General features: G+C 38.6%; 1 protein-coding gene across 10 annotated transcripts in view; it reads right to left on the minus strand.

Moving 5' to 3' along the window:
* Positions 1–22,802, minus strand: part of LOC134751859 (ryanodine receptor) — a 175,998-nt gene that overhangs the window by 50,533 nt on the left and 102,663 nt on the right. For all 10 annotated transcript variants that reach the window (XM_063687375.1, XM_063687374.1, XM_063687372.1 and 7 more), the window contains 19 exons: positions 21,702–21,896; positions 21,110–21,241; positions 19,935–20,064; positions 18,555–18,703; positions 17,779–17,927; positions 16,849–17,011; positions 15,958–16,138; positions 14,115–14,192; positions 13,015–13,138; positions 12,631–12,724; positions 11,804–11,941; positions 7,978–8,134; positions 6,180–6,505; positions 4,181–4,335; positions 3,068–3,245; positions 2,544–2,679; positions 1,669–1,793; positions 1,165–1,285; positions 3–192 (listed from right to left, as the gene is read on the minus strand). In XM_063687375.1, coding sequence (XP_063543445.1) covers positions 3–192; positions 1,165–1,285; positions 1,669–1,793; positions 2,544–2,679; positions 3,068–3,245; positions 4,181–4,335; positions 6,180–6,505; positions 7,978–8,134; positions 11,804–11,941; positions 12,631–12,724; positions 13,015–13,138; positions 14,115–14,192; positions 15,958–16,138; positions 16,849–17,011; positions 17,779–17,927; positions 18,555–18,703; positions 19,935–20,064; positions 21,110–21,241; positions 21,702–21,896 — 2,921 coding nt within the window. The remainder of the gene's footprint in view (positions 1–2; positions 193–1,164; positions 1,286–1,668; positions 1,794–2,543; positions 2,680–3,067; positions 3,246–4,180; positions 4,336–6,179; positions 6,506–7,977; positions 8,135–11,803; positions 11,942–12,630; positions 12,725–13,014; positions 13,139–14,114; positions 14,193–15,957; positions 16,139–16,848; positions 17,012–17,778; positions 17,928–18,554; positions 18,704–19,934; positions 20,065–21,109; positions 21,242–21,701; positions 21,897–22,802) is intronic.

The raw sequence follows: 22,802 nt of genomic DNA on the forward strand, positions 1-22,802 counted from the left end.
ACCCTTGAGTAGGAGTGACGTTGTCAGGCCCTTGCGCCCACCAGAACGGCAAGTAGGAGCACAACAGCGGTAACACGACGTCGATGATATGAGGAGCTTCAACGTAGGTCTTGTCTGACTCGACGAATTGATCGACCTCGCCGAGGATCGTCTCTAATGTGGGCATGAATTGCTCCATTTTGGCCATTATGTCTGTGGGATTAAAAGTTTTTGATGAAAATACCTCTGCACAGTCAAAGCATAGAGTAACTGATACTAGAGCGTTACTGTCATAGTAAATTTTCTAACCCCAGTAAATTCACTGCCATCTGTCGACACACTTTAAAACTAAAAATGAAGATTTATAAAAATACGATAGAATGTATTTAAATATAGATAAATGATTTTTTTATTTGCATTAATTATTTTTATGATTTTGACCCATGTTCTTTCACTGATATGCGTTAAAATTGTTAAATAACAAACGAAACCGTCAACGCCATCTATACGACTGTAGACCAAAACTAGTAGCGCCCTCTGAACGAGAATCAAATTTTCTTGATTTTCGAGGCACGTTTTTTCCTAAGACTGTATCCATCTATTACGGAGTTATATCTATCTTTGGTCAAAGCAAGGGCATAAATATATATACATTCCCAAAGTATCAAAAATTTGTGTTCGCTCTTACACCTTAGACAATAAAGTCGTGTTCACATATTTTTGAGCCATTTGTTTGGATCGATATTTTTGCCTTCGACTGTACAGTATAGTACTGTAACAGTATACACTTAGAAATAATTCCTAAATAACTTTTTAGGATGGCTTTGGTAAACTAGCGGTTTTTGGTTGAAAAAATGTGCCTCAGAAAAAAAAATTGTTTGTACAGCCGACTTGGATGTCACTACATGACGCCATAATTATGTCTTGTGCTAACTGAATTTTCAAATGTCACCTTTTTATAAAAAAAGTTACTGCGGTCTTTCGGCTGTCTGGCTGTCCTCTACAGGTCGCAGTCCTCAACAGATTATCGTGAAATTTTGTGATCAAGTTCGATATAATAATAAATCTATTTTGTCGGGTTAGTTTATAGTTTCTTTAAATAACCTTGGGGGGTTCGCTAGGTCTACAGCTCACGAAACCACTAATATCTAGTACTTAAGTAACTTATTTGTGACCAGATCTCACCTTGCGCCTCAAGCGAGTGGTCTGCAATGCGGTTGAGCAGCGAGAACTGATTGTGCTTGTTGAGATGAGGCTCCAAGAACGCCACCGGGAATGTAGAACTGAAGGCACCGAGGCAGGAACCCTGGAGAAGACAAATAACAGTGTTATTTTTCCCTCTTCATTCTTGAGATATGCAGATTACAAAAAAAAATTATAAAAAAATACATAGCTCACAAAATGGACTCACATAAATCATGGAATTTGCACATACCATCGGCGCTTCAGGAGCAAAAATATGACCTTAAATGATGTCACGGTCTTCAAGTTTCAAACTACAACATTAAAGTAATGGCTAATGGGGTTGACAACTATCAAAGGTTTGCATAAATAGCGCACTCAATCATCAATTAACCGGTTTTTATTGAACGAAATTATATAACGGTTTTGGAACGATATTAACAGGTATTTCAATACCGGTTTCGAGCCTTGGGTCCTGTAGGGCTTTAGGGTAGTTTGATAACTTACCAAAGCAGGTTTGTGTCTCTCTATTTCAGTCTTTAGGTATTTCCTGTCATGTGTCAGGCTTGCGTCGGTGCCCAGAGTGTATAGGGAGCCGAGGATCTTGTACGATGCCACTTGAATCTCGTCCACTGTAAAATTAAATGCGTTGATTTAAACTTTCACGATTTTCACTCATTATTATTAACAACGACGGGACTTAATCGCGTAAAATAAGTTTTAAATTTACATCTGACGTTTCGAGGGCGGCGTTGTCCCCGTGGTCTCGGAGAAGACTGGCTAAAGTTGACGTCAACATCTAGGCGCGCGAGTTTTTCGAACTACCCGCACTTGGTATTGTTTATTAACTTGAACGTTTTAAATGGAGGCTTGGAGGTAATTTTAAAACTTATTTTACGCGATTAAGTCCCGTAGTAGTGAATAATAATGTGTAATGGCGGCGTTATTCATAAACGCGTTACTGGCCTGAATTAGCTATGAATCGTTTGTCTTTATCTGTCATTTTGACTAATGTATTTGTAAGAAAGGTATAAAACATAATTTAACTAAATCAGGCACGAAATAAAACTATGAAAACGGATTATATCTCGTATATTGAATTTACATCCCGACGTTTTCATAGTTTTATTTCATGAGTAACTATCGCGGTAACCGAAGACAATATTAAATCAGGCACGTAAAGTTTTATGAATAAGTAAATAATTACTTTAAAAAAATCTATAGCTCGAGAGCGGAAATGTGCATCTGGGAATATTTATAGATACAGGCAGAGAACAACGCAATAAACAAAATTAAAATCATGTAGTGAAACTTGACTTCTAAGGACTTGACTTGACAATAGGAGGACTAAGATTTAATAATTGAGTAATTTTGATACTCACAAAGCAAATCGGCACCGTACTCGCAATTAGCAAGGTGATCAAACATGGCGGTCAGGACTGGAAGAATCACACCATTAATGTAACCTAGTGACGTTGAAGTCTTCAAGTGCGTACCTCGTAGGTGTGCGTACTTTCCCTGCAGAAGATATTACAAGCATTAGAGTTCAGATAAGTACATACATTTCTCGAATAAAGGGCATATTTCTTACACGTTCATGCGCCCAGCTGACGTTCTTCCCACCGCGACACAACCGGCTGACGATTTTTATAATTCACAAAAGCATCTAAACTATCATCTGACAAAGTATCAAACGGGAGGCGATGACAATTTTTTTACGTGTTTCGGTGGCTGCCATTCCTCAACCCACCAACGGAGCGGCAGCTGACGTCCACGAGGGTTCATCATACATAGCCGTTACGTATACGAGTTATCGCCCGGGAGGCGATTGGTCATGGAAATATGTCCCTGGTCGCTGGCTTATCAACAAAGAAAATAAACAATAGTAGTAGTAAAAGTTACTCACATCCTGCAAGTTCAGTATAGTATGCCCCAAATCATCAGCCACATTATTGAAGAACGTGAGCATGGATGTTCTGATGAATTCAGGACAGTTCTTAACGAGGGACTTGGCGTCAATGCCTTTCACGAGGACCTGGAGACAGCGGACGGTGATCCTCACGTCTGGACCAAATGCTGCTAGTCTGAAAAAAAAATCATCATCATTATCATTTTAGTCTAAAAAATCATTATTTAGATTCGACCCATCCAATTGACTGGTGCGCCTTTAAGCATAAAGTCCGCCGTTTGTACATTTTCTTTATTTTAGTGCAATAAAAGTTCCCAGTATTTACTAAATTTACTATCTGACCTTTGAACTGAGACGAGAAAATATTTGGCTTTTTTGGCATTAGTCTAATCTCCTTACAATGTTTTCCTTTACCTACAAGGAACCGGTAAATAAATATCATAAATCATTACGTATCATTACGAATTGCCATAGTATGAATTTTCTCAAATGATTTTTAAGTCTAAGACCCTAAAAGCCATTGTTCCTTTTGAGGGAGTGGTCGGCCATTGTGTGCCATTGTGTCTGAGCGCGTGCGAGGCGCGTGCCATTGTGGCACATAACAAACAAAAACCCCACACAAGAAACAATGGCTTTTGTTTAACAGATTATGCATAAATCTGCTGTTGGTGCATTACACAACCCAAACAGCATAACATTGAACTCCAAGAGTCCATATTCGATTGAGAACCTATTATTGTAACGATTTCCGATTTATTCTATTAAACCATGTAGAAAAATATAGTCTTCATCATCAAAAGGACAGGCTATCCCAGGAAACAAAAAGGAGATTAAAGTGTTGAAAACAAATAATCATCATTAGCCTCATTCTTTTTTTACTTTCTTTCTGCCATCCAATTACTTCTGTACATAAAATTGTACATAAATAAATAAAAATGTGGGTACAGTCAGCACCAGAAGTTGCTAAGCGGGCGAGGTGTTCAAAATTAACTTGATACGCTCTTTTTCTCTTAACAATAAAGTCTCGTCTAGATCATTTTGAACAACTGGCCCGCTTAACAACTTCTGCTGCTGACTGTACATAAATAAAATTGTAGTCAAAATAATTACCTTGAACGCAGCAAGCTGGCTAGCTTACAAAATAGCGCTGCTACCATTTCTTTCTCCTTCAAACTAGCAGCGCCGACATTGTTGGTCGCCGTTGCCACTGCTATGAAGTAGTTTCGGTGCGTTGAGAAGTATTTCTCCATGAGGGGCAGGACCACCTGGACGGACAAATGTTTGCTGTTACGCCATTGTGTCTGAGCGCGTGGCAATTGAGTCTCAGCACGTAGCATGCGCAGACACAATGGCCACGCGCTCCCACAAAAGAAACAATGGCTTTTGTGATGAGATTTTTACGCCAAAGATCTGTGTCTGGCGTAAAAATCATTTGAGAAGATTCAAACTATAAGTACCTATGCTTAATAAGATTGTTGAGAAAAAAATCTGAATGATACGAGTACCATACAACCTCGTGTTGTGTAGGAGCGTAGTGTAACAGTGATAAAAACATGCTGTATACTTAAACAGATAAGTATGTAAAGAAAATGTATGAATCAATTCATGCCAAACGTTTAAAGGCACAACTGTACCTTTTTGAAATACTTATGTTCCGTTTTGTTATGCTTGGAAGAAATTTAAAACATATAAACATCACAATCTACAAGTGCATACTAATATTAATAATACATAATAATAGATCACATTGTGATAATAGATCGATCGCAACGCTGGGCCGTGGTCGTTGACATCACCATCCCCCATGCTGAGAATCTCGTGAAAGCCGAGAAGGACAAGTCCAGTAAGTACCTAGTTTGCTGGTTACTGGCTCACGAGATAATCGCCATGTGGGATGTTGATTCGACGATCATTGTCCCGATAGTTGTTTCAGCGAACGGTCTAATAGCGAAGAGTCTCGACCAACATCTTGAGAGACTCTCGCTAGTTGGTTGGATCAAGGGTCAGATGCAGAAGACGGTGACACGGCGCGGATAGTCCGCCGGTTCCTCTCTCTGCGGCCCTGACCACCGGCAGCTTGGGCCTTGCCCTGCTGCCGGCGGCACACTAGGTAAGGGTTTTTATAATGTGTTTATTTATTTTTTGTAATGTTTTGTAAGTGTTTTCATATTGTACTTTTATACTCACATTATAAAACCCTAACCTAAGACCTAAGTTAAATAAAGGAGTTAATAATACATACCGAAAATTATCCAGATATAGTTTTAAACTTCTTATTAAAATTATTAAAAAAGTTTTACTTTAAGTTAGTGAAGATAAGTACAGAAAACTACACTAGAAGAGTGTGCCATAAGAATAGTCTAAAATTTCAGGTGTTAAATAGAACATCAATTGCATTCTAGCCAAAGCATAGGTACCAAAACCTAAAACGATATTCTTATACCCGTTTTTAATGACACACTTAAGGCGGTTCCCTGAGCCAGAAGGCGAAAAATCTCCTTATATGATCATGTTTTTCTAAGAGGCGTTGATATTTGTAGACGTGGAAAAAATATATGCAGTTTTTGACTATATTATGTTTAACAACATAGCATACACGAATTATGACACTTCGCTCAATACAATTAATTCCCAAAGTAACCTCTACCTCGGACTTTTAATCCTACTTTACTCGGTTATTTAGTATGTGATACTATAAACAAAAAAGAAGAAAAAACAATCTTAACTTAAATAGTAATTTCATAGCTTTCGAATTTCGATATTGTAAGGTAATGTTTTTAAAATAAATAAAAATCGACAAAATTCGATCAAAATTGACACTTGGCGCATATGATCTTTCCCGTTCTTTCTTGCGAAATGTGACAGTGATAGCGGCAAACCGATGGAACGGCCTTAAATCGCTTAGTAAATATGATTTAATCCATAATTCGACTACTTCCATTATCTTTAAAGTTTTAATCCTATTTTTACATTTCTCTAAGCAGAATTATTACAACTATTAATCGCCGAGATTTAAAATATCAACGTTCCGTTTTGTGTCGAATTAAGTGTTAACATATAAAAGACCAATGTGGAAACTTGGCTACTATTTCTACTTTTTTAAACTCACCTTAGAAAAGAATTTAATATCCCTCGTACTCGTCTTAAAACTGGTCCTCCTGCTAAACGTAGTCGACGGTTTCAAAAGCTTCATATTAATCGTCGCCCTATCAATATACTGTATCAGTTTCTCCAGTAACGAGTAAGCGAATCTGAGCTCTATTGCTACGCCCGTAGTGGTCTGTTCTGTGTCGCTCTGCTGAGCCTTGCTGGGGCGGTGGAGCTTGTAGCCCTGGTATTGGAGGTATTTGAGGAACTCTTGTGAGCGCTCACGGTCCTTTTTCTTTTCTTTATCGGTGAGGAGATCGTATGGGACGAGTTGAGGGTGAATGCCGCCTGTGGGAAATAAAAGTATTGTTAGTTTGGCGATCTGTAAAGGCTATAAATAAGTTATTATTTTTTCACCTCAGCAGCTCGATAAAGACTACTTTCGTCACTCTCTGGAGTGAGGAAAGTGCGACTTTCCTCACTCCAGGGAGTGAAGAAAGTGCGACTTTCCTCACTCCAGGGAGTGAAACAAAGTGGCTTTTTAATTTAGTGAAGGCCATAAACTGCCACTTCATACTTTTATTACATTTTTTTTTGTTTCTGCATTATTCTGTGTAATTTGAAATACATTTTAACCTTTAATATGTTCACACTACTGAGGTGAAAAATTATGTGTGCAACACGAGAGCAAAGTTATTTTACAAAGAAAAACCAACTTTCCTCTCTTGTTGCACAAATAACTATAACGCTGCAATAACTATGAACGTAGCATATTACTTTTTCTCTGTGCTTTGATACAACTCCAAAAGTAAAGAAGATGTCCAATTATCTTATTTGCTGACTTGCCGTATAGCGAAGAGCAGTGTTTCAAGCCACACACAGAAACCATTGAAATCGTTACAGGTCACGCACACAACAATACATCGCCATCGTCTCCTTTGCGCTTGTATTTAAAGATAGATTTCACGTATAGTATGAATTTTCTGAAATGATTTTTAGGCCTTAGACACTAATCCGTTAAAAAAGGCCTTTTGTTTCTTTTATGGAGAGGCGCCTTAGTCGCGTGCCGAGCGCGAGCCAAAACAACCATGTCATTAAAAAGCAACTATCTTGATAGTATTAAGGTTCAAAATGTAACAGCTCATACTGAGATAACGAGTTTGGGTAATGAAGGACGATCGGCTGCCTGTGTTGGCCTCAGAATACAGAAATGCTACATGAATTTGAACCATATAAATGGGACGGTAAAATTTATTTTTAAACGAATTTGTTCTCGTTCAGCCAGTAGCGGTAGCATTGGTAATCGCGGAACAAAATAAACCAAGGCTTGTTTAACAGATTAGGGTGTGAGGCGTAAAAGTCATTCGAGAAAATTCATACTATAATAAAAAAGTGTGTATTACACGCCGTTGTAAAACAGCTCCTAACATTCTGTCTAAAGCATCAGCGGTTATATCAACTGGTTAACATGTATCACCTCCGTTCGTAGTAAGTTTTTCCTTCTTCCTCTTAGCCCAGATATCGTTAGCGTTGTCAGCTAACCTCTCAGCCATATTCTACATTTCTCTCGACAGTGTTAAGTGATGAGTAACAAAGTATGGACGTGCCACTATAAATTAGATATTTTCTTGGGAATTTGACGTTTATAATGACACCTTTACACTTTATTATTGCAAAGTGAGTGCAGCAGTTAGCATGGTACACTCTCAGTATGTATCAATTGATAGTTCTTCGGTATTCTACCAAACGCAAGACAGCTCCTAATATTCTTTCACCTGCATCGGTGGTTATATCAACAGGTGACATTTAAAATGTATTACCTCCGTTAGTAGTAAGTTCTTCTTTCTTCTTCTTAGCCCATATATCGTGAGCGTTGTCCGCTAACCTCTCAGCCATGTTCTGCATTTCTCTCGACAGAGTCAAATTGGTCATGTCGACGGGATGGGGGTTGTAGTTGAATGGGGTCGCTGAGTCCGTCTGAAATATATTGTTATGGTTAACATTGTGCTAAGCTAGGCTTGTAGAGCTATGTCGTAGCCGAAGCATAGTTTTTTCGGTTTGTACCGAACTTTTGCTATTGATGTATTGATGTATTTTATTGTATTTTAGTTATTCGTAGACGTTAATACTGTAGTTTTCCTTTTTAAATATTATTGTACGTTCTGTAAGTTTGTCTATCTATCTAATTCGAATTTTCCACTCATTTACTCTAAGGTTAGCTGGAAGAAATCCCTTATAGGGATAAGCTCGCCTTTGTACCTAAATTTATATGAATTTCATGTTATCAATTTTTGTTTTGTACAATAAAGTGATTAACTACTACTACTACTACTTTTGTAAGGTCGTAACGACCTAACGACAATGTAATTTTATATCGCCAAAATACATCTCATCATCATCTTCCTTGCGTTATCCCGGCATTTTGCCACGGCTCATGGGAGCCTGCGTATGGAGTACGCTTGGCAACTAATCCCAAGAATTGGCGTAGGCACTAGTTTTTACGAAAGCGACTGCCATCTGACCTTCCAACCCAGAGGGCAAACTAGGCCTTATTGGTATTAGTCCGGTTTCCTATGTTTTCCTTCACCGAAAAGCGACTGGTAAATATCAAATGATATTTCGTATATAAGTTCTGAAAAACTCATTGGTACTAACCGTGGTTCAAAGTGAACCCGCGACCTCGGGATTGAAAGTCGCACGCTCTTACCGCTAGGCCAATATATCTACTGAGTTTAAAACGTTAAAAACTGGCATTTGTGGTATATTTGTTTTCGAAAGTTAACTTTGACTGTTTCCATCTCCGTGTCAACGTCCGATAATTATTTTGCCTACACAAAGTCTCCTTCAATTTTGCACAATTTGTTAAGCAACATATAATAATATTTACTGTAGAAAAACAACAGCGAAAATATAAATTACACATATCGAAAAAAAGGCCCGAAATATAAATTATTTATACAGTTAACGCATTCTCTGTCCGCCCGAGCTACGCGCTATCGGATAACACGTATTTTCCGCTTTGTAGCTAAAAATGCCTACGAACAGAGAAGCTGCTTAGTCGCTGGCAGTGAATGTGTTAATAGGGTCTAGGTTTACTCACCACAATGTCAGCCGGGCGCTGCGGCTGGGATATGAAAACAACATTTAGGGTTAACACAGGGGCACACCAAGCTTAGGATATATCTTATAAGGATACTAAAGTTATTCGTTTAACAAGAGAGCAAAGTTGTTGTTTACCCATTTTTTTTATTTAACTATAAAGTTTGGGGAGCTGAAATTTGGCATACTCGATACTAATAGAAAGACAAATCAATAAAAAAAATACAAGCCAAAACTCGCTGGGGGCAGACTCACTTAGCTTATCCTGGCATGGCCTTTGCCGCCATTTTCTACTGACGGAAATGGCTTGATTAACTATAATTATCGTGATAATTATCATTAATATCATTGCTGCCCGTTTAAATCTTCGAAATTATAATTTGTGCTTTGATAAAATGGGATACTGGTGTATAGCCTTCTAAGTCCCAGAGTCATTTTTCAGTTTTGGATTTGGAACCTTTTTTTATCCCATAAGACTATTTAAAAATGTACTTTTTAAAGGACATTGGCACTTAGAAGCACATACAAAGGTAATGCGTAGCGTATGGTTGTTTATACAAGGGGTAACAAACATGCAAACTATATTTACTATACAATACATAGACTCTGACCATGCTAACTTTGCACAAACTTGGAATTAAGAATCAGGGATGTTGCGGATGCCGATTTTATGACATCCGCGAATGCGGATGCGGATTTTTAAAGGCTCACATCCACGGATGCGGATGCGGATGCGGATGTCGAGATAAGGCACATAAAAAACGTCAAATATTACACTTTAATAATAATTATTAAAAAAAAACTAAACTTTTACTACTTTGAACAAGAATATAGGTGCCCCACAATCGCATTACTATACTAAAGTCCAAATAAAACAAATTATTCACTTCTTGTCACTGTCCGTCATAGGGTAAAGTGCTCGATCGACGAATCACAAAAACGAAACGAGATTCCTATTGGCTAATGACGAAATTACCTAGCACTTACGCCGCCGTTAAGACGTTTCTGTACCTACCTGCTTCACATCCGCATCTGCATTAAGCTCCGCATCGATTTTATGCGGATGCGGATGCGAATATTCGCAACATCCCTGTTAAGAATGCATACACATATCCCTCATATACTTGACGTAGCACTTGGCATGAAAACTTAACATGGTCCGACTCTAAAATACTTAAAATAAACTAAATTTAAAAATACCATTTCTTTTTTTTTATTAGTTTCTTCCTACAAGTAGCAGCATGAATAAAATTAACAATATTGTAAAATGTGACGTTTTCAATCAAAAGGTACCACATTGTCGCTTACAATAAGAACGAAAATTGCTTGTATTTTTATACGAAAAACCTGTCAGAGCATCCTTATTGCAAGCGTCAATGTGATACCTTTTGCTTGAAAACGACACAAATATTCATTATATATTTTTCCACTGCTACTTTGATAACTACAAGCTATGAAAAGAAAAGAGAATAATACTGTTTCTTTGTGTTTATCAGTCGCCTTATGGCGATATTATTAAAATCCAAAAGTATTATTTTGCTGACGAATTGTGTTTTATAAAATAAAATGGTACAGCTACTCAATTATATGTGACTTTTCAACCAAAAGGTACCACATTGTCGCTTGTCGATATGGTTGATTCTAAATTGAAGCTATATGGAAATAGCGCCTTATTGACAACCGACAATAAGTACCCTTTTGATTGAGAATGGCACATATGTCTAACGTAAAATTTATTGTCATCCAGCCTGAGGTTCTCAATAGAGAACATTTTTTTATAGTTACTGTCCAGAACAAATGTGTCCTTATTTGAGAACACTGGGCAGAAACACGAAGTAAAAATGAGATTACCGTTTCATTGCTTTTATCCATCTCCTCCTGACAGCGTGAATAAAATAAATAAAATAAAGAAGATTTGTACATAACAGTACATCCTTATAATACATTGGAATTCTCATAACATTCAGTGAGCGTATTATAGACGGGGTTAGCAACATAATAACGACATGATAGAGCGAATACCTTAACCCCAGGAGCGTCCCAGTTTCACAGTAGTATGGAACTCTATACTAATTACGGAGACACGTGTGACCGTAGGGCGCTCCACTGGTTAATAGGGGGTATTACTGCAACGTTCGGCCACCAGAATTCAGCTCTAACACATATTGTAAACCATAGATTAACTTATACATACTTTTTGACAAGTTTTCAATAAAACTTTGATGTATCAAGGCGGTTTGTTTACAGAGAGTCTACCACGAAACACGAAAATCGAAATTTTGTTATCTACCTCTCTATAGCTCAAATATGGAAGAGCGATAACGACATATTGATTTCCGTGTTTCGCGGTTCTCAGTTTGTGCTATAGCGCCCTCTACGCAGTTTTGCGTAATATTCCCTATTACCGACAAAGTTACGTAACATCAGCCGTAAAAGTGCATGGCGAATTTATCAATGATTCATTCGAATTTCTCCATGCAATTTCGCAGCTTACTGTACATCGCTTATGGTATATTTACAGGTAACGCGACCTTGGTAAATACTTACGCCACCAGACTTGGACTGTCGTCGCATTGAGCTCCTGTTGGTACTGGGCAGGTCGACTTCGGAATGTTCCACCGACCAGCCGAGCGCTAGTAGCGCTTTTAGGGACTCGCGGACTGGTTCCTTGTAGCGCTCTTTCTCCTGTAACAAAAGGTATAGTTATGACCTGTAATACCTTATTACCAATAAATTATGTCTAGGTATGTCTATGGTGAGGGAGTGAGACTCGGACTAAGCTAACGTCAAATTCCCATCAAAATATTACATTTATAATGACACTGTTACACTTTGTCATGTTCAAGTCTCAATGCCCTATTTCTAGGATGACATAATTTACTACTCACAACTTCGAGTTGTTTAAGCAAAATCAGATAATCTCAATCCTGAATTTTTTTGCCTTTATACAAATACAAAATACAAATACAAATAGTTTATTATCATAAAGGTTGTTTATGTGCATCGATATATCCGTCAGACTCTAAACTAGGCTGAGCCTGTATCTTGGAAGTCTACGAGAGCGATTGACAATTATGTCCACGTTATTATACATATCTTAATACTAAAAGTAATTACTACAATACAAGTTAAAGAATACAGAAACTAAACTATAAGTTCTAAACATGATATTCAAGTTTGGGTTGGGTTGAGTTTATAACAAGTACTTATCTTGTTAGGCAAAATAATTCATACACTCTTAATAGTTTTCACAATTCAATAATGTACTACTTTTAGGACGTTGGGTCATCATTTCATTTTGTCCTTAAAATTATAGGGGCCGTTCGAGATTCAAAGGGCCATATTTAATAATCAAAACTGTAAACTAAACTTACGTAGTCATTTAGCATATTGTATGGCTTGAGGCGGGGATGAGACTTCTGGCTGTCCGACCAAGATTCGCCGTACACCCAACCGTTCTCGATTTTCCTGTTGGGTAAAATGATTGTATTTGTACAAAACGCACGTAAAAATAAATATGCGTGGTCGTTTGCTGCTGGTTTCCAATTTTAAATCAAAGTGAAAATTATCTAATTCTTCAATTTTCGAGCACTGTTTTTTAAAAAGGAGTTTTGACTAATTTTAGAGAGGTGCTATCTAAATACCTAAAAACAATAGGCCTAAATACAATTTCAACTAATAAAATATATTATTATGGCTACTTCAAATGAAAGTTAATATGGATTTTACCATAAAATAAGAAAATTAAGAAACGTTACCTGGAAGCCCAGGCATCGTGATAATGCTCTGAGAATTTCTGGACAATGGTGTTGAGATCGTTGTTGAGCGCGACTGATGACGTGTTGATCGGCTGAGGGTCGTATTGCGGGTTGTCTGGACCACCTGGACAAAACGTGCAAAATTGATTTAATTTTACATACATAAAGCCTGAAAGTTGCACCCATAACAGAAAAAGTAAGGGCAAATCGCCTAGCGTGGTACGGGCATGTGATGCGGAGGGATGCATGAAAGTCATGTGACGAGAAAGGTATTAAGAATGAATGTGGAGGGAGGTACGAGGAGAGGAAAACCGAGGAAAAGGTGGATGGACTGTGTGAGAGATGATATGAAACGAACGCGAGTGAATGATGAGATGACGGGTGACAGAGAGGTATGGAAGAAAAAGACATGCTGCGCCGGCCCCAAGTGAATGGGACAAGGGCAAGCGAATGATGACATAATATGAGTCGGTCTAAGCTTTGTTTCGATTTGAATACAGAATACAGCACTTTATTGGTAAAAGCAAATGTGAATAGAAATTTGACCTTAATCTTGTGTTTGACACTATGTTTGTTAATGTTATTTATTTACTTATTTAAGTATGTTAATATTTAACTTATATTATGTGTTGTTCGCTTGTTTTCATTTTGCCGCGAATAAACGGTTTATATTATATTCTATCCGTAGTAGATAAGAGTAGATTTGAATTATTCTCCAGTTCCTCAAATTGTAAAAAATAAACGAACGCGAATGAAGAAGACGGGCAATTAATCAAATTAGTTTTTGACAAAGTTATAAATGTTATAATCCCCGCGTACTTGTACAAGTACAAATTAAATTAGCATTTTGAATTTTGATAGAAATAAAAGAATGTTCTAAATTCAAAAGCACAAAAATTGGCCTGGATCTTAGGGTTCATCCATTAATTACGTCACACGAATTTCGAGATCTTTTGACCCCTTCCCCCCTCCTTGTCACACTAATTGGTCACATTTGGCAAACCACTCCCCCCTGGTGTGACGTCACATTTTTTCTATGAAATCGGCAAATCGAATTAAGTATTATTTTTGACAAAAGAACTATTGGAAAATATAGTTACCGGTGGATTGTTGTTCTTTGCCATAGAATTCATCGTCATAGTTCTTCACAAGGGAGTAGTCCGGCGGAAGAGCGCAACCTGAAACCAAATAAATGCTTAGGTAAGGTGACCTTGACCTTGAAAATTGTGTACAAAATATACGTTTATTCTTATTCCCGTTCATATTTTCTGATTGTTTTGCCCATTTTTTTTTTTTTTTTTATGAAATAGGAGGCAAACTAGCAGATATATAATAATATAATACCATAAGATATATAATAATTTTGAATCCTTAATAGGGAATATTACGCGAAACTCTGGGTAGGTGGCGCCACTACCACAATCTGAGGGTTTATCGCGAAACAAGAAAATCGAAATTTCGTTATCTAACATCTCTGTCACTTGCATATTCGTGCTATAAAGAGGCAGATAGCGAAATTTCGGATTCGCGTTTCCCGGTAGGTCCTCTGTAAACAAACCGCCTTGTTGCATCAATGTCATATTTTATTATCTCTGAATAATCTCTCAAAAACCTGTTAATGGTACAGTATGTATAAGTTACTCTATGGTTTACTAAAAAAGCTAGTACTGCACTCTGGTGGCAGAACATTGCAGTAATATCCCCTATTTTATAGCAACTTACAGCGCCCTCTAGCGGCCAATTCAGCTTGCCAATAGGGAGTAGATATTGCAACACTTTCCGAACGGTTTTTCATAATTGTACATGTAGTCTGTCCAAACAACTTTGTCGGTAGAAAAAGGCGCGAACTTCAAATTTTCTATAGGACGATAACCCTTTGCAGTAGTTTTTTTAGGGTTCCGTACCCAAAGGGTAAAAACAGGACCCTAATACTAAGACTCCGCTGTCTGTCTGTCGGTCACCAGGCTGTATCTCATGAACCGTGATAGCTAGACAGTTGAAATTTTCACAGATGTATTTCTGTTGCCGCTATACTTTTACGGCGCTATAACAACAAATACTAAAAACAGAATAAAATAAATATTTAAGTTGAGCTTCCATACAACAAACGTGATTTTTATTGCCGTTTTTTGCGTAATGGTACGGAACCCTTCGTGCGCGAGTCCGACTCTCACTTGGCCGGTTTTTTAAATTTGCCGTTTTTTTTTCTACTGACGGAAATGGCTTCACACTTCGTTAGCGCGATGTAGGATTCGTCGCCAGAGGTACGGCGCCATCTATCGCCAAATTCGAACTTACCGATAGCAATAAGACAAGGTAGCGCCTTTCCAAACAGCTCAGGGTCGTAGTCCATCTTGCTGACAGAGTCGAAGATGTTGCTGAATAGAATCATGGTAAGAAACTTTCTCAGTGCCGTCTCTTGATATGACTCTTAAGGGGCCACTCAAGCCCTGATTACAAAGCTATTAAGCAACACAATTTACATGAAACCTCCAGAATCCTAATTGGAAAGTCTACTTATAGATTTTACGACGACACTTCATTAGCGCGATGTGGGAGTCGTCGCCAGCAGTACGGCGCCATCTATCGCCAAATTCGGTTAACTTCTTCTTCTTCAGTCGGTCCCTCAATACTGAGGATCGTGACATCATGTCCTTCTGCTGAAGACTACGTTCCTCCATAGGGTTCTCGCCAAGCGCATGGCCTCGTGCAGTTTTAGTTGCATAGGTGCCGTAATTTGAGCACACCATCTAGTGGGAGGAGGGCCCTGAGGTCTCGTGCCTTCAACTTTGCCCGTCATTATTACTCTTTCCAGGCTATCCGGAGAACGACGTGAGTTGTCCGAAGTAAGTAAGCATTTGGTCCTGGCATATCGTTGACAGCCGGTGTTTTATGCGCAGCTCTTTCAGTATGGACTGATTGGTACGCATTCGGTTAACTTACCGATAGCAATAAGACAAGGTAGCGCCTTTCCAAACAGCTCAGGGTCGTAGTCCATCTTGCTGAGAGAGTCGAAGATGTTGCTGAACAGCATCATGGTGAGACGCTTCTCCTCGTCTGAAGAACCGCCGGAGCCGGAGCTGCCGTAGTATTTAGCGCAGCGCTCGTAGTGTAGTGTCAGTAACTGTGGACAGTCAATATTAATAATATTATAAACAGAGCTCGGAATTTTCACGGCAAAACAAAACAAAAGACAGTCGCAATCTTGCTAGAGTTAGAAACATTTTTTAATCGATATCGATAGTTGAGTAATGCAAGAAAAAATGGTCTTCAATTAATAAAAAAATATTTAATGTAATATTGTCTTCGGTTAACGCGATAGTTACTCATGAAATAAAACTATGAAAACGGATTATGTCGCGTATATAATGCGCGTAATGCGCTCGCGTATATTTAATGTAAATTTAAGTAAGGTTTTATAAAATGATATAGAAAAAATGTTTCTAACTCTAGCACTGCAAGATTTCGACAGTCTTTTGTTTTGCCGTGAAAGTTCCGGGCTCTGATTATAAATATGAAATAAAACTATAAAAAAGGATTATATCGCGTATAATGAATTTATCCTACATCTCGATGTTTCGAACCCTTTACAGCGTTCGTGGTCAACGAGTGACACGAACGCTGTAAGCCAAGCCTTGGCTGCCATATTTTTCTCATACTTCCATGAGTTATCGCCGCTATACTTACTCAACCTCGTATCTACAACACTCATTTGATGACAAAAACACCCGTATTCCGAATGAAAGAAAAGCGACATTTCCATCCAATGATTGTTGCAGATATGAGGTTGAGTAAGTATAGCGACGTTATGTTATGAAGTAATGTGATACGTACCCTGAGTGCAACAGTAGTATACTCCGATAGACGGGATACATCTACAGTAAGTTTTCTCAGTAGTTTAAGCAGCATAGACGGTTGCATGGCGGATGTCAATGCTACTAAGAAGTCGGACACCGCTTCGCGCTGGCCTTTGGTCAACATTCGGTTCTTAGAAAGCCTGTGAAAGATAAGATATATTATACAATCGTGATATAATAGAGAGCTTTTCAGTCCAGTACCGTGTTTAGGCCACGAAGCTTGCTGAGTGACCTAATGAAGGTACGAGATTGAAAAGCTTGATTATATCACTATTGTATACAATATTTTTTCTACGAGTCATTTAAAATAATACGCACTGCGAGTAGTATCATAAAGCATCTCGCTCGCACTTATGCGTTATCGATAACAAAATAAGGTGTGATTTTAAACTTTCCTTTCGTTAGTTACAGTTTTTAATGATTCACGATTAATCACTAGACTTATATTGACCGGGACCGTGATTACCTTTTGTATTGTTTTCGAGCTCCCGATATTAACACCCACCCGCTATCTTCAGTTACCCGTGAACAAGATGCATGTATGTAACTGCGTCGAATCAGGAGCTCGAAAACAATACAAAAGGTAATAACGGTCCATATCCCGGTCAATATAAAGGTGGGTTCCCACGGCCCGAGTTATTACAGGTCAGGCGCGCCTGTGGATGCCTGTGCGTCCGTCGGGAGTGGGTGACGACAGGCGACCATAGGCCTCATTCCCAGGTAGCATTTATACGTCATCATGACGTCCGTTACATTATAATGACGTCATAAAGATGTCATTATGACGTCGCTGACGTCACTTTGCTACCTGGGTTGGATGCGACCGTTCCCACGATCTGAGCCACCTGGCCTGGCCTGGCTGAAACAACTGGCCGTGGGAACCCACCTTAAGTGTTTTGATAGTTACCTGTAGACAGTGTGTAAAGTAGCATCAAGCAAACTAGCATAGTTTTCAGCCTCGTTATAGAAATTTGCGTGTTTGATAAGTAGAGGCAATATCGAGTTGCCGATGTAACGGTTCATTGAAAGCGCCATGTCTGACTCGCAGCCGTCGTTCTGTAATAATAGTTATTTGTTATGCAAGGCTGCAAAATGGTTATTTGGCGTGTGTTGAAATTGAAAGCTGAGCGAGGCTTTTAAGACACGAGACGCCAAATAATTTCGCAGCCGTGCGGAACACAACTTTTCACCTCACTACAGCGAGGAAAATGCGATGCAAGAAAAAAAAAACAATCATATTTAATTTTACCCTCTATTTAACATATAAAATTTAAGACAACACACACTCAAATCCAAACAAAATAAACAAGAGAAAGCCGTAGTTGGGTAATAATGAGCAATATAAAAAAAAACCGGACTCGCCCACCGAGGGTTCCGTACTTTTGTTATTTGTTGTTATCGCGGCAACAGAAATACATCATCTGTGAAAATTTCACCTGTCTAGCCATCACGGTTCATGAGATACAGCCTGGCGACAGACAGACGGACAGACGGACAGTGGAGTCTTAGTAATAGGGTCCCGTTTTTACCCTTTGGGTACGGAACCCTAAAAACTGCCAACTTTAAGTTGGAAGAACCATCACAGTAGCTCTTGGGGTTTTAATAAAATCAATTTTCTGTTATGGAAATTTAAGTCGCCCCAGGGAAATATTTGAACTAAAAAACACATGAATTAATCATTACCCTATCTAGCATTGTGGCTGCACGTAAGTCTGGAAGGAATGCCTCCTCCAGAAGCCGATAGAACAGTTCTTGTGTCTCAATGCCGTATACTCGCTCGAGGAAAAGCACCACGCTTTGCTTGTGCCCGGGGATCAATCCAGATGGCATATCTGTTTACAAACGATAGACTATTAAATAAAAATAAAATTGTCATATGCTAAAGAGTTACCAAGCCCACCAGTGGCAAAGATGAGCCGGCAACTTACGCTTACGCGATAGTCTCTTGGCCACCAACTTACAAAACGAGCGCTTTTGTAGCCACAATCCAAATATTTCATAAAATAATCTGGTTATATTTCATATATGGGGCATTTTCTATGAAAAGTACCTTATTGTCGATGGCGCTTACGCCGCACAGCGTCGCGCGGCATTGTATTTATATCGGAGCATCGTTAATAATGGCGTAAGCGCCATCGACAATAAGGTCCCTTTTTATAGAAAATGACAAACATGGACTGTTACCTAGTTTAAATGCTATGTAACCTTTTTTTTTCACGATCTCGCAACTAATGATTTCTACAGTTGGCCAAACCAAACTGTCAGTATAGTCTGCATCTTCTCAAATGATTGTTACGTCTAAGACCCTAATCTGTTAAGCAAAAGCCATTGTTTCTTTTATACGAGCGGTCGGCCATTGTGTGCCATTGCTAGACAGAATGGCACGCGCCGTGGCATGCGCTTAGAGACAATGGCACACAATGGCCGACCGCTCACATAAAACAAACAATGGCTTTTGCTTAACAGATTGGGGTCTTAAACGTAAAAATCATTTGAGAAGATTTATACTATAAAAAAGAACAAAAAAACGCATTTAACTGATTTGCAAGACCGAAGTGATCCCATAAGTGTTCCGTTTGTCAAAACAAAGTTTTGCACGGAACACTAAAAACTATACTCATCCTATTCTTTTGGGTGCTCGTACTAGTGTAAGACAAAGATAGTATGATTTTCTATATTAAATCACATTTACAATCGGGTCTATCGCGACTTTATTTTGTTACCTTTATTTACCGACGTTTCGACACAGGTTTCACTGGTCGTGGTCGCGGCTAACTGACGTCCCAGCAAAATGTCAAAAGACGCGTCAATTCGCGATAGACCCGTTTTAAATGTGATTTAATATAATTCTCTCTATGTTTGAAATGACAGTCCTTTAATTACATTTAATTACATTGTTAGGAGTAAATATTCTATTGTTAGACAGCCTAGGAATAGTGTCCTGAGCCCAACAACTGTGGGCTTTGACAAACTATTTTTTTTTTTTCAAAGTATAAAACTTTCTTGAGTCTAAATATGTTTTTCCTCAAACGATCCGACCTCTGAACATAACTGTGGACTCACCAGACTTGGGTCTTTCCTCTCCAGCAGCAGGGTTGTGCAAAGTGAAACGCAAGCTGAGTACGCCCTGCAAGTCTTCTAGCGGCACCAACGAACGCAGGATAGCACGAGCTCGGAGCGACTCGTTCTTGCCCTGCAAAATAAACAAATAAATAGTCTAAAAAACACTAGAGAAAAACACGCTCGTTGTCAAAGTTCATTACAAGACTTTTTTAACAAATCCAAACACAGCCATAAAAAATATGGTTGATTCGCAACATTCGTTTTATTACAATAATAACATATTAAGTAACAGTATAACCCTAGCGCATTCTTTACGATGACGCGTTGGCACGTGACTCGCACGGCGAGCAAGGCAGTCTCGACTCTTTGTGCGCGTACTTATGGTACATTTCTTCTCGTCCTGAGCAGCAGGTATTATTATTAAGATTTTGTAGGCTATTATAGCGTAGGTATTTTCGCTTTAGTATGGGAATGATGTATCTGTTACGTAGTAACTATTTATTAATCTGTGACACAGCTATGATACGATGTTCCATCATGAAGTTCCACCTCCAGTTCATATCTTTCGGCTCCATCATCAGATCAGTTCGACAGTATCATATTATTGTATTATCATCAGAACTACATACAGCTGCCAATTTTTATGACGCTACGATCCTTGGAAGATGGTTAAGATAAGATAAGATAAGATGTTTATTTGTAAAAGTCATGTACATGAGATGTTATTGAAGTTATACAGGAAGCTTCCATGACACCCTGTCAGGGCACACAAATTGTATTATATCTAGCTTATTACTAAATTACATTTAAATTTCATTTACAGGCCATGCATGCTATTATTAATAATTGGTTAGAGAGATTTTTGTATATGTATGGGGTATAAATAATTACAATAATAAATTCAATGTCAATATTTTCAATGTCAATGGTTACATTAGTTACCTTAGATTCCATTACATAGTTACATACAGGTCGACCTAATAAAAGCGTGTTAAAAATATACGTTACGATATGTCAATTATATATTTTCACGTAAACTCAAGGCTAGTAAATATTCAAGACAGGTGCAGTCACCTAAAGTTACGCAACAAAGGCCACAAAAATATGTGACACACTTTCATTGCGCTACATAATACCTAATAAAAGTTACTTTAATCATCTTTAAGGGTAATTACCAAGGCAATGACTCCAGCATCTGGCGCACAACGTCCTAGTAGATCGACGAGGGTGCAGTAGAAATTCAAGATGGCGGCACCAGTATCGATGTAGTCTTCGTCTTCATCTGATTCTGGGAGCGGGTGGCTGAACTGTGGACAAAATAAACAGGATTAAATACCGTATTCTCAAGAAAAAAACCGGCCAAGTGCGAGTCGGACTCGCGCACGAACGGTTCCGTACCATAAAAACGACAAATCAAGTTTGTTGTATGGGAGCCCCACTAAAATATTTATTTTGTTCTGTTTTTAGTATTTGTTGTTATAGCGGCAACAGAAATACATCATCTGTGAACATTTCAACTGTCTAGCTATCACGATTCATGAGATACAGCCTGGTGACAGACGGACGGACGGACAGCGGAGTCTTAGTAATAGGGTCCCGTTTTGTCCCTTTGGGCGCGGAAGCCTAAAAATTACATATTTATTTTTCACCATCATCATATCAGCCTTTTATCACACACTGCGGTGTAATCCTTCAGTGTGTTGTTCACGATTTATAGTTCTACTCTGTGTGCTTTGGACTTTTCCCCTTAGATAATCTAAAACTTACCGAAGTATCTCCCTCCTGCTCCATCTCCCTCAGCTTCCGCCTATCTGCGATCCTCTCGCTCATCTTATTAGCGTCAACTATCGCCTTCAGTAAACCTTCGCCTTCGCCTCGTAGAGCAGGGCCGAGGCATTCTGGGCGACGGATGAGGAGGCGGATTACTAGGTTGGCGTTTTCTTCTACGCTTTCACCGTTGACCTGAAAGTCAAAGGAAATTATTATTAAGTTGCTGTTATGAATTTCCTCTTTAGGTTTTGAGGTATCCTGTTAAGGAACAGTAAAACTAGGATGATATAACCAACGGAGACGCCTTAATTGTCTGTAATTTGCTGTACCTATAAAAAAGTCTGGCAATTTTTGCGGTGGAGGGGAACGTCAAACGTATACGTAACGTCAAAATAGCCATGTCAGATAAACGTCAGTCCATACATCATCATCATCATCATATACTTAAGAGTAAGTCTCTTGTCGGTGGAGCAATTTCCATGTTTCGCGGTCCTCTGCCTTCTCTTTGACAGCCTGATACGACACGACGTTGAGTTTTTCCTTTATTTGATGCATGTACGCTCTCCTTGGTCTTCCCTTCTTTCATCTTTGCTTCAACTTTCCCTTCTATGATGTTTTTGATAAATTCGTCGTGACGTATCAGGTGCCCAAGCATCTTTCCTCATCTATTATCTATAGTTCTTAACAAAGTCCTCTTTTCTCCTACTATACGTAAAACCTCTTCGTTGGTTTTTTTTTAGTCCAACTGATCTTAGCCATTCGACGCCAGCACCACATCTCAAAAGCCTCCAGCCTCCTCCTATCACGTTGCCTCATTGTCCACGTTCATATCCATACATTGTGTCCATTGGCCGACTATTTTCGAGAGGGGAACGCCTGTTAGGGGTTTTTCCGTTTGGTTATATCCTCGTACCAGTAAAAGGTAATTGTTTACCTACCAGTGACAGGACTTGATATGCAACTTATACAATTCGGTTTAAAGAAATTTATTGTCTAAGAAATTACAGAAATTTCACTTATAAGACAACTTATAAATAGCTAACTTAAAGTAATTATTTACAAATAACGCAATAAGCAAGCACTTATGATAATGTTTAA

Source organism: Cydia strobilella, chromosome 23 (assembly GCF_947568885.1).
Source record: "Cydia strobilella chromosome 23, ilCydStro3.1, whole genome shotgun sequence".
In the NCBI taxonomy this organism is placed as follows: domain Eukaryota; kingdom Metazoa; phylum Arthropoda; class Insecta; order Lepidoptera; family Tortricidae; genus Cydia; species Cydia strobilella.